Source organism: Armigeres subalbatus, chromosome 1 (genome assembly GCF_024139115.2).
Source record: "Armigeres subalbatus isolate Guangzhou_Male chromosome 1, GZ_Asu_2, whole genome shotgun sequence".
Classification (NCBI taxonomy): Eukaryota; Metazoa; Arthropoda; class Insecta; order Diptera; family Culicidae; genus Armigeres; species Armigeres subalbatus.
In genome coordinates, this window is record NC_085139.1 from 293,235,352 (window position 1) to 293,249,493 (window position 14,142).

Consider the following 14,142-nt stretch of genomic DNA (forward strand, 5'->3'; position numbering starts at 1 on the left):
TCCATCGTTTCCATCAACAATTCACATCGGTTTTGGCGCTCGCCCATCCACGCCTCTCCATCACGGGCAATTGTTTATTGATGGTTATTTTCAGGACTACACGATAACGATGTACCTAAATCAGTACTGGAAGGACGAACGGTTAGCGTTCAACGCGTACTCGATATGGGGCCCGGAAGTGCCGGAGTCCGGGTCGGCGGCGTCCGGTGGGACAGCAATCGGCAGCCGCCAGTACGACCAGAACGGCGACATCATGATTGAGGATGACGGCGCAAACGACGTCATCACGCTGTCGGGGGACTTTGCCGAAAAGATCTGGGTCCCGGATACGTTCTTCGCCAACGACAAGAACAGCTTCCTGCACGATGTCACCGAGCGGAACAAGCTGGTGCGGCTGGCCGGCGATGGGTCCGTCACCTATGGGATGCGGTTCACGACGACGCTCGCCTGTATGATGGACCTGCATTACTACCCGCTGGACTCGCAGAACTGCACCGTGGAGATTGAGAGCTGTGAGTTTGTGGTTGAGATGTTGTGTTGGGTGGGGAATATTTTAACCCTTTGGACACGGACTTTTCTATAGCATAAAAGATGACAAAATTACTATTAGCAACGAGGCGAGGTTCCATTCTAGTGCGATATTTTTATGAATTTTTTGGTGAAGAGAAGATTTTTTGCGTAGGTCTTTTATATATTGGGGTACGCGATTGCGAAAATCGTAGATCGTCACAAAAATATGATAGACTTTGAACGTTTTTATCTCAACCGTTTCTCGAAGGATTTCCAATTTCTTGGACCATTCGATCAAGGATGAGTCAACACTTCTTTGTATTTATCTGGAAATAGTTTTTTTTTTGTCTTTATTTTTGAGTTTTTCAGCCCGCGGCTGGCTCATCTCATGAGATAATATTTCACAATAATAAAATACAAGACATTCTGAATAAAATTAATTATTTTTTCTTGGATCGTGTGTTGTACACTTTCCAGTCCGAATGACATTTTTTCCACTATCTCCAGCATCATAAGCAATAACATCACCGCACGATCACTTTGGAATATTTTCGTCTTGAATATCGCTTGTTGTTGCCGATGCAGTAGACAATCGCCTCTTCGCGCTGGCTCCAGTACCGGACTCCTTGCCGTTATCAATTGGTTCGTCACCCTCACCGTCACTGTCGTTGTTGTTTTTATCGTCGTCCTCATAGTCGTCGTCTTCGCTTTCGCTTGCGTCGGCTTGCATCGGTTGAGAGCCGCTATTGTGTTGTTTGTTGGATGATGTTGAAGAATTTGAAACCGCCGCTGCTGGAGGACTCGTTTGCGATTGGTTTTGTTTTTGTCCAGTTACAAGCGTGGGCTCGTCATCGATAACGATACGAGATGGTATTGCTTTTTTAAGTATCATTCGCACCACTCTTACACCATTTGGTACTCCCGGAAAAAAGTTCTTCCATGTCTCGTTCTGTACGGAGATAACTTTACCATATTGCTTCAGGCAGTCAGATATGGTTTCATTCGGTATACTCGGAGGAAGATCGTGAATCCTCAATGTAGTGGTGGGACCATCGACGTATGCTGGAATATGGTAGAATACGCCGAGACGGTGAAACGAGTGTTTGAGGTGATGTTCCTTCTGTAGTCGTGCGGCTACGCCTGCGCTGTTCATTTCAACAAACACACAGTCATTGAGGTTGTGCAGTTGGATGCTTTTCACATCAGCCATGTTGAGTTTGAAACTGCTTTACCTCAAGAAACTGCTTTACCTGGGCCAAAAACTGCTTTACCTGGGCCAAAGGAGGGCGTCTCGGGAGGATACTGAAGTCCACAACAATGGTGTTCTTCCTGTGCGACATATTTCGCTGAATGACACTGTATTTCCGTCACAAGATACACGAAATTTGGTAGGTTAACTACGTTAACTGTGCGGGGAAACGTCTATCACGCGCGAGAGACAATTGTCGACTGAGGAAATAGTTATTTAACGCTAGTCAACAGTGTTTCACTCCTTTTAGCCATTTAGTATAGGGTAGTGTCTCCGGTTGTCGGTCAGCCTGCATAAATTCTGCCGTATCACAGATACGACAAATCTGAGCAGTGTTAAAGTTGTAGTTTGACAGCGCACATAATTAGAGACAATACCGAAGCGAGCACACGCATATGGGGCTGTCCTGGGGGAGGGGGTCTTAGACTGATCAAAACCTGTCCACGTGGTATATGGACAGCCCGTATAGTTTCTTGTTGCGAGCAAACAAAAAAATGTCGTAAAAATTTGTTTGTGTCTCTAATTTTTGTTATTTCTCATGTGCGATTAACCGAAGCAAAACATTGCAAAAAATGAGTGTAAAACTTTGTGATTTAGTAAATTAAGTGTATTTTGTATCCCAATGGACCAACTTGTTTTTCTTCCAGTCGAAATCCTTCTATTTTAGTTTCCATTTTCTATATTTAAGGCCTTCTTCGGACTGTGGCCGTGTGGCCAATTGGTAACTCATGCTAACTTTGGCTCTGACCACCTTCCTGTGACGTTTTAAATCTCACAAGAAACCATTAATAGTCCAATCAGCTCTACTTTTAATTATCATTGGGATTTATGTAAAACGTATATCGATAGGAATTTTTATGTTGATATTCCTCTCGCGTTGAAAGTTATTTGGCGAGATTTGCGAAATGAAATTAAAAAACGTTTCGCTATTCTGAGAAATACCAACTTTGAGAATAATGTCTCGAAGTTGGATCCCATTTCGAAACCCTTTGGAAATTAACGAAAATTCTTGAAAACCCTCAAAAGCTAATTCCAGAGGAAAATAAAATGTTATTAACAAGTGGCGAAAAGGCTCAAAAACTTGCTCAGCAGTCCGAGAGTGCCCATAATTTTAGTCTAGGTCTCACTAGTCCAATTGAGGATCAGGTTACACGAAGCTTCGAAGACATTCTCAATCAAGAAAATGTTTATGACCTTTCGTTGGGAACTAATTTGGATGAAGTGAGATCTATTACTAGAAAATTTAAAAATATGAAAGCCCCGGTATTGATGGTATTTTCTACATACTTATCAAAAAACTTCCTGAGAGCTCTTTATCCTTTTTGATTAATTTATTAAACAAATGTTTTCAATTGGCCAGATAAATGGAAAAACACCAAAGTTGTTCCAATTTTGAAGCCGGACAAAAATCCAGCTGAGGCTTCTAGTTATCGCCTAGTTATCGTTATCGCTTTCTTCAATAAGCAAACTGTTTGAAAAGATTATTTTAAATAGAATGATGGTTCATATTAATGACAATTCTATTTTTGCTGATGAGCAATTTGGTTTTCGCCATGGGCATTCAACCACTCATCAGTTATTAAGAGTTACGAATTTAATTCGGCTCAACAAATTTGAAGGATATTCGACTGGAGTTGCTCTTCTTGATATAGAGAAAGCATTTGACAGTGTTTGGCATGAAGGTTTGATTGTAAAATTGATGAATTTTAATTTTCCTCTGTACATTATTAAACTAATCTAATCTAATCTAATCTAATCGAACACAAACGCAGCCAGTACAAAGAAAGCATCCTGGAAAATCATTGAGTTAGATGACGCCCAATAATTTTTCTTGTCAATATTGAGGCTCACAGCATACCAGTGGTATGACATAAACTTCAAAGCGGCCAGGCCCACTGCGTTGTGTTTGCCGCAGAGATGATTCTTAGAGATGTATCATGTTCAAGTATTCACTTCAACATGATACATATCACGAATCTACAGGGGTTGAAGGATGCGTGGACATACCGTACCATACGCACCGCGTTCTTTTTAAGTTCTTATTTTGGTAGTTGTATATAAATATGTAGTGAAATGAATAACATTATGATAAGAAATTATATCAAATTTTATATATATTTGTAGAATATAACATCAACTAGGAGCCGAAGTTAACTCGGGATGTACATCTCTTGTAGAAGAAGCTGGAAATTATATAGATTTTTTTAGTTATGAGTATCAGATAGCAGGTTATGTGCCAGGACGTCGTCTGTATAAATGTTTCATGGCAGGTTGTGAAGCTTTCATTTCTGGTATGTTTTGTAGTGGGCTATGAATATGTTAAATCATGAACATATGAAGGTACATAAAACTATAATATAAAAATAAAAAACATGAAATTATGAAAATTTTATAATATGAAAATAAGAAACATAAAAATATACTGTTATAAAAGAATAAAAATTGCTATATGAAAATAAAAAAATATGAAAACCAGAAATTCAAAAATGAAGATACAAAAATATGAGTACACAAAAGCATAAAAGCATGAGAATATGAAAATATTGAAAATTTTATATTTTAAAATTTTCAATATTCACACAATCGCACGCCTCCATGCCCCTATGCACTCATATTTTTGTATCTTGTAATTGATGTTAAAGTATAAAATTTTGAAAATATGACAATATGAAGATCTGAAAATAAGATAATATAAAAATATTGAAACACAAAAATATATAACATAGAAACATTAAAGTACATATACAAAATTAAAACATAAAAATATAAAAATACAAAAATATGAAAACGGAAACCTGAAAATATAGAAATATAAAAATATGCAAATTAAATTATAACAACATGAAAGTATAAATATATAAAGAAAGACAAAAAAAATATGAAAATTAAATATTAGAAATTATAACAATATGAAAATGTGATAGCATGAAAAAAGAAAATACACATATATGAAAATACAAAGAATTTGAAATTTAAAAATACGAAAGTATAAAAATATGAACATATACAGGTATAAAAATGTGAAAGCATGAAAATATAAAAATATAAAATCATCATATAATGTGATATATGTATAAAAATAGGAAAAATATGAAAATATGGAAAATATGACAATATAAAAATATTATACGTAATATGAAAATGTAATAACATGAAATTATATAAATACGAAAATACAAAATCATGAAATATAATAGTCTAAAAATATTAAAACATTAAATATTAAATATGGAAGTGTAAAATTAGGAAAGTATTAAATACGTAAATAAAAAAAATATTGAAATGTAAAAATATGAAATTATAAAAATATGGAAATTTAAAAAATAAAATGTAAAAATATGAAAAATAAATATAAGGGGCCGTACACATATTACGTAAGCACTTTTGGGGGGAGGGGGGTCTGTCAATATCTTACGCGCCATAGAAATCAAAAATCTTTTGTATGGAAAAAATCTTACAAAAACAAAAATCTTACGAAAAACCCAGAAAAATTGCTTACGTAATAAGTGTACGGCCCCTAACGGAATATGAAAAATATTGAAGTATAATGTATATAAGTATAATGAAATATGGAAAATAAATGTAATATGAATATATGAAAATACGAAAGCATGGCATTGCTACGGTATATTTCGTGGACTGGAAACTAGTGATACTCATGTTTCATTTGAAATCTCTGTCCAGATTGCTATCAGAAATCAAGGTGGGTGTATTCCTTAATTTCAATCTATGGCAAAAATGACAAAAGCATTAGAATTACTATTCCTGGCCACGCTTATCTGTACCGTTACTAGGGAGAGAAGAAATAATTACCACGGAGTTGGATGTTGGGAAGGTATTCGTTGGGTCAGGATGTGCCTGTAGCTGGCAATGTGACCACGGTAGAACTTACCCCGTAACACACCACGAAGAGGTATCTACCCAGCATTACGGGTATTTTCCTCTGTACATTATTAAACTGATCCAAAATTATTTATCAGACCGCTCATTGCAGGTAAACTATCAGAATTCTAAATCTGATAGATTACCTGTAAGGGCAGGTGTCCCCCAAGGCAGCATACTGGGGCCCATATTGTATAACATTTTTACTTCTGACTTACCTGATTTACCACCAGGGTGTTAAAAATCTTTGTTTGCAGATGACACGGGCCTTTCAGCCAAAGGGCGAAGCCTTCGTGTCATTTGTAGTAGATTGCAAAAAAGTTTGGATATTTTCTCTACTTACTTGCAAAAATGGAAAAATTCCCCAGAGGCAATTGAAATGTATTAATAATAACTAAAAATATGACATAGCAAATAAGGATGATAGTGTTAAGAAAACACGGAACACCTAGTCTAAGAGATGAATGCATGTATTAGATAATTAGCAAATAAAATTAGTTAAAAAAAAATGCTGCTTACTTTGCCTCTCCAAGCTGATTGAATCTGACGATGCGCCACGATAAGCAGAAGGTTCAATACAGTAGTTTTTCCCCTCGCTTTCAATCAATTCATGTGGTGGCGTGGTTTTAGTGGACGTTCTGAACATTTTAAAATTGTTTTGGGTTTGAATCCCGTTGCGGTCTTTTTGTAAATATGCTTGTAAAATTTATCTGGTGAGGCGACGAGAAGGAAAATTTGTGGATTAAAATTAATATTATCCAGCGATCCGGGGCTCACGAATTTATCACCCACCATTCTATCCGGATAAAAATGTTGTGTGAGAATACTTCCTCACAGGGGGACCATGAAAAATCACACTCACTTAATGGATTAATCGCAGGTTTTTATTCATATGAGTGAGAATTCCGAAGCCTGAGTCATACCAGATCATACCTACTCGACTATCTAAAATAAAGTGCCAAATACAGGGGTTAGAAAAAAAGGTTGAGATAAGCAAAAAAATGTCGAAGTTCAAATCAGCATAACTTTGCGTAGAATGATCCGATTTTGATCAAACTGGGACCATCGGACGCGGAAACTCTTCTAGTATACTGGCCCTATGCGAAACCTTTAATTGGCCCTTGGCCACCGGTGGTGTTCCGGGTTTTCCGAGGGTATGTTAAAAATGCATTTTTTCTGCTGCTTGTCATTTTATATGACGTTTACTGCCATCATGTTTTATGTTTTCCCCAGAAACAAGAACTAATATGCTGACCAATGCTGGCTGCAGATCAAAAATCCGATAGGTATACGCAGAGATATGGCCATTTTCGTGAAAACGATACGGGATTGACCATACACCCTAAACGAATGTCAATTTCGCAGAACTTCTGAAACCTGTTACAAATTGGCCAAAGAGTCTCACAGTCCTCAAAATATATCTCTAAAAGATCTTATATTCATCGTCTTGGGAAAACATGAATTTTGACACCCATATATGCATGGTTCCAGATGGTGCCAAAACCGGCCCCTCCTGGAAGGCCCATGGAACTTGCTATAAGGGTGGCAGTAGACACTATCATTCTGGAAATGTTTCTGTAATCATCGTTTCGCAAATCCATGAAGTCAGATACTCATATTTGCATTATTCCGATCTGTTATCATTTCCGTTACCGTTACCGTTTTTACGGAAATGGCCGTATCTCTGTGTAGTTTAGATGTATTCTTGATCTACAGCCACCATTGGCCGGCATATTAGTTCTAGTTTTCGGAGAAAGCATAAAACATGATGAAAGTTAACGTCACAAAAAATGACAAGCAGTGGAAAAAATGCATCTTGAACATACCCTCGGAAAACCCGAAACATTTCCGGTGGCCAAGGACCAATCTCAGGTTTTGCAGAGGGACAGTATACTAGAAGAGTGTCCGCTTCTGATGGTCCTGGTTTTATCAAAATCGGATTATTATACGCAAAGTTATGCTGATTTGAATTTCGACTTATTTTTACCTATCTTAACCTTTTTGTCTAACCCCTGTAGTTCATTAACCAATGCCGTGATCTCATTGTACAGTAGGGTGCGGCTTATTTTTCAAATGTTTCCGAAACCAGGAATTCGTGTGCTTAAACGATTTTTTATGGCAAAAAAAGAGTAGCCTCAGAATTTTAGGCCAAAATATTGAAGTTTAGAGGTCGCGCAAAGGCCTTTAAGGTGATTGTTGGGGAACAAAGTTTCACTTCGACAGCTCCATAGATTGCTTCTCCAACACTCGACGATATGTTTGACCTTGAGCTAGGTCGATACGGTTCAATCAAACTATCCCAATTGCGGCTCGAACAGGGATACTAGTCCAATTTCGGGATACTTCCTTTTCACACCGAGATCTTCTTCCGTTAAATCGAACACGAATCACATTTTCCCTGATCACAAACACGAAACTTGCAGACTACATTTATTTTCACTTACAGACTAACATCGAGCAACTAAAGCTAACACATTAAAATTCTAACCGCGTGGACTCCCGTTGCCCATGTATATTGCAGACCGGTCAAGAGGTAACTAACTCTGTCTCTTCCGATGTCCAGATCAAAACCCGGATTGCTCTATGCGATGATTTAATCCGTCGGTCCTGCGAGTAATCCTCTCGTTTCCTGTATTCACCACTGTCCAAGATATACAGATGACGTCACTAATTGCAGGAGACAGGAGAGATAATCACCAATTCCCGCTCAGGTAAACTCCTATGCTCAACAGCTCTGACCAACAAGTTATTGCTCCACATCATCGTTCACTGCTACCGATGCGTCGGCGCCTTGTTTATATCTTTACTGATGGACGACTTACTAGACGATGGTTGATGCAGCCTTACTGCTATATTAACTGCAGACTCGAGTGTGGAAACCAGGGTTGTAATAGCTGAGGTGTGATATCACTCCTAGACATCCTCACCCACCCAGAAATTACGAATTCCTGAAAATAAAATAAAATCCTCTTCGAAAGGAACAAGAGAGGAATAGGGTTAAGGAGTTTTTGTTGAATTAAGCTGCTGTTCATTCTCGATCGGCAAAAAACATAACTTTTCCACGGCACGTTTCATGAATCCATTCACCGTTATCAGCGTAACCACACGGACAACTTCATCAGCGCCTGGGTGAAGCTTGAAAATCCTTCCCATCCTCCATTTCATAGGTGCTACATTCTCATCGCGAATAATAACTAACGTTTCTTCCTCGACATTAACAGGAACACGGTGCCCCGGTAGACCGTTATTATAAAATAAAAATGTCCATCAAAACCAAGCACAGGGCTCGATTCCTGTGGGAATTCTGCACCTCTGGACCAATTTTTAAAAAAATCCCTAGGAGGAATCTCGAGAAATCTTGATTTGAAGTTTTTAATTAGGAAATTTCAAAAAAAATCCATATAAGAATCCAAAAATATCAACAAAAACCCTGATTAATCCACCTAGATAGATGTCCTTCAATTCTTCTTATACCTGCCGGGTCGGAAGTAACCAACAGCTGTGCAGGGTTGCTGTCCGGCATTCTTGAAGCATGCCCTGCCCATCGTACCCTTCCAGCTTTAGCTACCTGGGTACTGGGTTTGCCGTAGAGCTGGGCGAGCTCTTGTTTCATCCTTCGCCGCCACAGCACCATTCTCTTGCACAACGTCAAAGATGGCCCTAAGCACCCGTTGCCGTTATTAGAACCATAAATATTAACAACTGACTTATCTTATCTTAAGTATGTTTTTGTATGGCTAACTTGCTCGAGTTAAGTATAAGTGTTGCTTTCCAAGTTTAATAGAATGAGAAGTAAAAATTAATTTTAATTTAGTGTTTATGTTCATAATGGGGAGCAGTAAGACCAGAGTTCGTGTAGAATAATAGTAGTTAGAAGCTGTTATACTCGATTACAGCACTTATTAACCGATCTTTGCTGCCAAATCTCGTCAAAGTTCTAATCAACGGACTAGAAAAAGCATGTTTGATATGTAAGCCAAGACCTATTCCGGTACATCTACAGAACTCAGAAACATGATAATTCAAGATATGGTACTTTGATGTGAATGGAAGCTGCGACTTTTTCCAGCTGCTAGCAAAACCATCAATTGCTTCCTCAAAACCATGCTCGAGTTTCAAAGAGCTGTATCTTGCGTACACTTTTTTGAAATCATTCAGAACTTGCTGATTGAAATATTAATTAGAAAATTGTTAATGTTTAAGCAGAGTAACTTACCGTGACGTAATCCGAAAGGTCGGGATTCCAGTGAACTCTATGCAATTTGTTGATGCCTCATTTGTACTTTGTTATCCCATAAATTTACTCAACATGGCGCTTCTCGAGCAGCTTAAAACAATTCCGAACTAGATGTGGTGTAGTGGCGGAGATAAGCAAAGGTTCATTTTGTTTCTTTATTAAAGTGTTTTTAAAAGTTTAAAATTGAATATTTTATTGCTGTTCCAGAGAAAACTTTCCTCTTTCCGGTTCAATGTTTAAACTACCGCAGCTGTCACTTCATACTTTTTCTCTGCTGTTTGGCATGGCATTCTACGACGACAACTTCAAGTACCAGGATTTTGTTTCAGTGTATTAGAGATTTGCAAGCTTGCGGAAGAACTTTGACAGCTGCGGAAGAACTTTGCGGAATCCGCAAAATGGAAAATTTTGAAAAGATCCGCAATATCTTCGTTGTAACCGAAAACCCAAAAGAATATGCACAAAGCTTGTAAAAATCTTTCTTTCTCTTGTGCATTTGATGTTTTCCTTGGCTCTCGAGATCTCATTCTATGTGCCGAGCTCATTCTTGAAAATCGTAGCTTTTCCTTACCGCCATCTTTGGAGTCATTACCAGTCCAATGATTCTTTTGCGGGGAAATCTCAGAATTTGATAAATCTCCGTCAATTCAATTGTTACAGCATCTGACGAAGATCTAACCTGTTTTATAATGCTAAACAACTACACTACTTTAAACAAATCTTTAAGCTGTTGGTTTTTTCTCAATTTCTTCCGTACTCCAATCTTTACTTCTGATGCTCGAATACATTTGTGAATACAATAAAAAAATACAGACTTTAATCTGAATGGCATTCAACAAAAAATCTGTAGCCTGAACGTGAATTCATGAATGGTTCTGAACGAAATGTAGCACTCTTGAAGATAGACGGTTTCAAGACATACAAAAAACATACCTAAGTCAGTTTGGTGCAAGATGAATACACAGCTAGGTGTTTCAATGTGCTCAATTTATGGACGAGAAGAAGGCGGGGGTGAAAAATTCATTTTCGGTGCAAAACATAAACAAACCGGCTGGCTCTCCCATACTAAAATCCAAGATGGCTGAATCGTGAATTTGGCAGATTGTAACACCTAGTGGTGTATTCATCTTGGTTTGGTGAGCTTAATCAATTGTAAAATTTTATAATTGTAATAAAGGCAACAAATGCAAACTGGTTGAAAACAACTTGGACCACTTTTTGGACGGCTTTGAAGGTATTTTGGGGATATCATCCAGTCTTTTGCGCTCGGTAATGGCGGCGTGAGTTCCCCTTATTTTGACATTCAAGAGGTAGAAAACATTGGAACTCATCAAGTATGCCTTGACTGAATGAAAAAAAAGTAAATAAACTAATGTCAACTATCTTCCGTAGTGGTTGGATATTTATCATATGATTTACTTTTGATTTATTTTATTAAAACATAGTATTATTAATCATTCATATATTCCAGGCGAGTTTGTAATGTAAGGATTGATTGACGAACCTAGCTGAAAAAACATACAAATTAGGAATGCAATAGAAGAAAATTATCGGCTTCAGCTTCTACTCATAGTTGCAACTGGATATGAGGAAACAGAGAAGTGCACATATTCGGTTATAGCCCAGTGCACTTTAACATGACTTTTAAAATAATTAATTTGTCAAGTTTGGTTTTGAAGAGTCACATTCCAAATCTTGGAGTACACACAAACAGACTTTTTTTGGCTGTGCCGGAAATACACCGACTTGTGTATCAAGTACCTAATTGATGTTCCTCCTATACATTCAAGTCAAACGCGTTGTTTAATAATTTATGTTTATCTAATTATTCAAACTTTTTATCAATTGAAATGTTCATTGATTAAGAGGTAATTATGTCTCCTTTTGAATTTCCTTCATCAAATGCATACAAATTTAATTACACTTTACCAACTATAACTACCTCAAGCTGTGAGATTTTTTATTATACTAATACTTGCACGAAGGGTTGAATTGATCATACGAAAAGCTTCACAATTGGTTAACAACCTTCTTTTTATATTAACTGGCCAAGGTTGAAACTTGAACTATGTGAATTCAAAATTTACCAACCATCTCGACTATCTCGTCAAAGCGTCAGCTCATCCCTTTTAAACCGTATATCAAAATAGATGGTTCTTTTTCCAATTAATCGGTAAAAGCGTAGCATGCAACTTTCCAGTAACCTAAAATATATAAAGCATTAAGAATAATGAAACAACAAATAGAGAAATAGAACTAATTTCTCTGTTTCTGATAATAGTTTCGGAAAATAGTTGACATTTGTTTGTTGATAACAAGAATATTCATTCAAGCAAGGCATACTTGATGAGTTCCAATGTTTTCTACCTCTTGAATGTCATATTGAGAGGAACTCACGCCGCCATTATCAAGCGCAAAATACTGGATTGAATTAAAATATAAATTCTTTCGAAATTTTTTAATTAAAAATTTCAAATCAAGATTTCTCGAAATTCCTCCTAGGGATTTTTTTAAAAATTGGTCCAGAGGTGCAGGATTAGCACAGAAATCGAGCCCTGTACTTGGTTTTGATGGACATTTTTATTTTATAATAACGGTCTACCGGCGCACCGTGAGGACGTTTCCAGCGCTTGGTCCTCCCTTGAAGTTGACATAAATACTCTCTACGCCAACGCTTCCAGAAATCTTGTAACTTTCTTTGAATAAGCTGATAACGATCCAGGCGATTCATAGCAACGGATTCAAGATTTTGTTCCGAAAGCGCTTGCAGGGAAGTTCCAATAAAAAAAAGAGCCGGTGTCAAAGACTCCAAATCATTCGGATCGTCTGACATGACATGACGTGAGGGGGCGTGAATTCAAGCATCCTTTAGCTTGTACCAAAGGCGTGTTTAAATCCTCTGCCGAAGGAGATGTTTCACCCATGACCTTGAGCAAATGGCTTTTTGCTGAACGAACAGCCGCTTCCCATAGCCCTCCGAAATGGGGAGAGTTGGGTGGGCTAAAATGCCAACCGATTCCTTCCTCATTACACATTTTGGTAACCCTTTTACGGTGATTAGGGCTTCTTAACAGTTTTAGGAAATCCATCATTTTATTCCTCGCGCCGACGAAATTGGTTCCATTGTCGGAAAATATGTCCTTGCAGTTTCCTCTCCTGGCAATAAAACGACGAAGAGCTTGCAGGAAACGTTCTGTTGTAAGATCTGTCACCAGCTCTAAGTGCACTGCCTTGGTGCAGAGACAAACAAATATCGCTGCATACACTTTAACAGTCGGTTTGCGGGGTGCTAGTCTGATGTACAGTGGCCCAAAATAGTCCACTCCGGTTTGAGAGAATGGCCTAGATACTCTTACTCGAGAAGGTGGCAGCTCACCCATAAACTGCTGAATTGGTGAAGGTTTAGACCGGAAACACTTCATGCAGCGATGTACAATAATACTGTGACGAATTAGTTATAGACTGGATTTTCGCAACACGATTTGCCACGAACGTATTCCACACATTCGGTGATGCTTGGATCCAACGCAATACACAGGTGAAATCAGACCAGAAAAACGCTCGAGCTGGAATCTTGATGGATTCTCGAATTTTGTTGTACAGTTCTGCTGTCAACAGTGCTCCGCAAAGTTCTAGTCTTGGGATGGACTGTGTCACACCGATCGATATGAAGGTCGTTCAATATGGGAAGTTGGTCGTAATAGGCTCTCCACAACTCACCCACCGTCGAAGGAGACGGCTGATCCCAATCCAATGCCTGATTGTTTTTATCCTTGATCTTCCATAAAAGCTGCATTATTGCCTTAGCTGTGGTAATTACTGCGCCTATTAGTCCCAACGGGTCGAATAGAGACGCAATCACCGACAGCACTTGCCGTTTTGACAGTTGTGAGGTAATAGGACACGATGGAATGTCGAATTGGAATCGCAGTTGATCGCTATTCGGCATCCATGTCAGTCCGAGTGTTTTGACGGTCGGATCAGGGTCCAGGTTAATCCCTTCCGATAGCTGAATTGCCAAATTGTCCTTGGCAACTCCCTCCAGTACTTCCAGTTTGTTGGAAGCCCATTTCCTCAACCAAAGTCCTCCCTTAGAAGTCATATCCTCTAACTGCTTCCGAAGTTCGCTCGCTGCTTCAATTGTATCCGCTCCTGTGATAACGTCGTCCATGTACGTATCTTCAGTAACTGCTCTGGCAGCCTGCGGGTACTGCAGCTTTTCATCAGTTGCCAGCCGATTGAAAGTGCGTGTCGCTAGGAACGG

General features: G+C 38.3%; 2 protein-coding genes across 3 annotated transcripts in view; one reads left to right on the plus strand and one right to left on the minus strand.

Annotated features, from left to right (window-relative positions):
* The window catches only part of LOC134207731 (gamma-aminobutyric acid receptor subunit alpha-6), a 642,164-nt gene that overhangs the window by 280,708 nt on the left and 347,314 nt on the right, over positions 1–14,142 (minus strand). The window lies entirely within an intron of this gene.
* LOC134207728 (gamma-aminobutyric acid receptor subunit beta-like) overlaps positions 1–14,142 on the plus strand; it is a 118,706-nt gene that overhangs the window by 90,285 nt on the left and 14,279 nt on the right. The window contains exon 5 of the mRNA XM_062683576.1: positions 95–512. Coding sequence (XP_062539560.1) covers positions 95–512 — 418 coding nt within the window. The remainder of the gene's footprint in view (positions 1–94; positions 513–14,142) is intronic.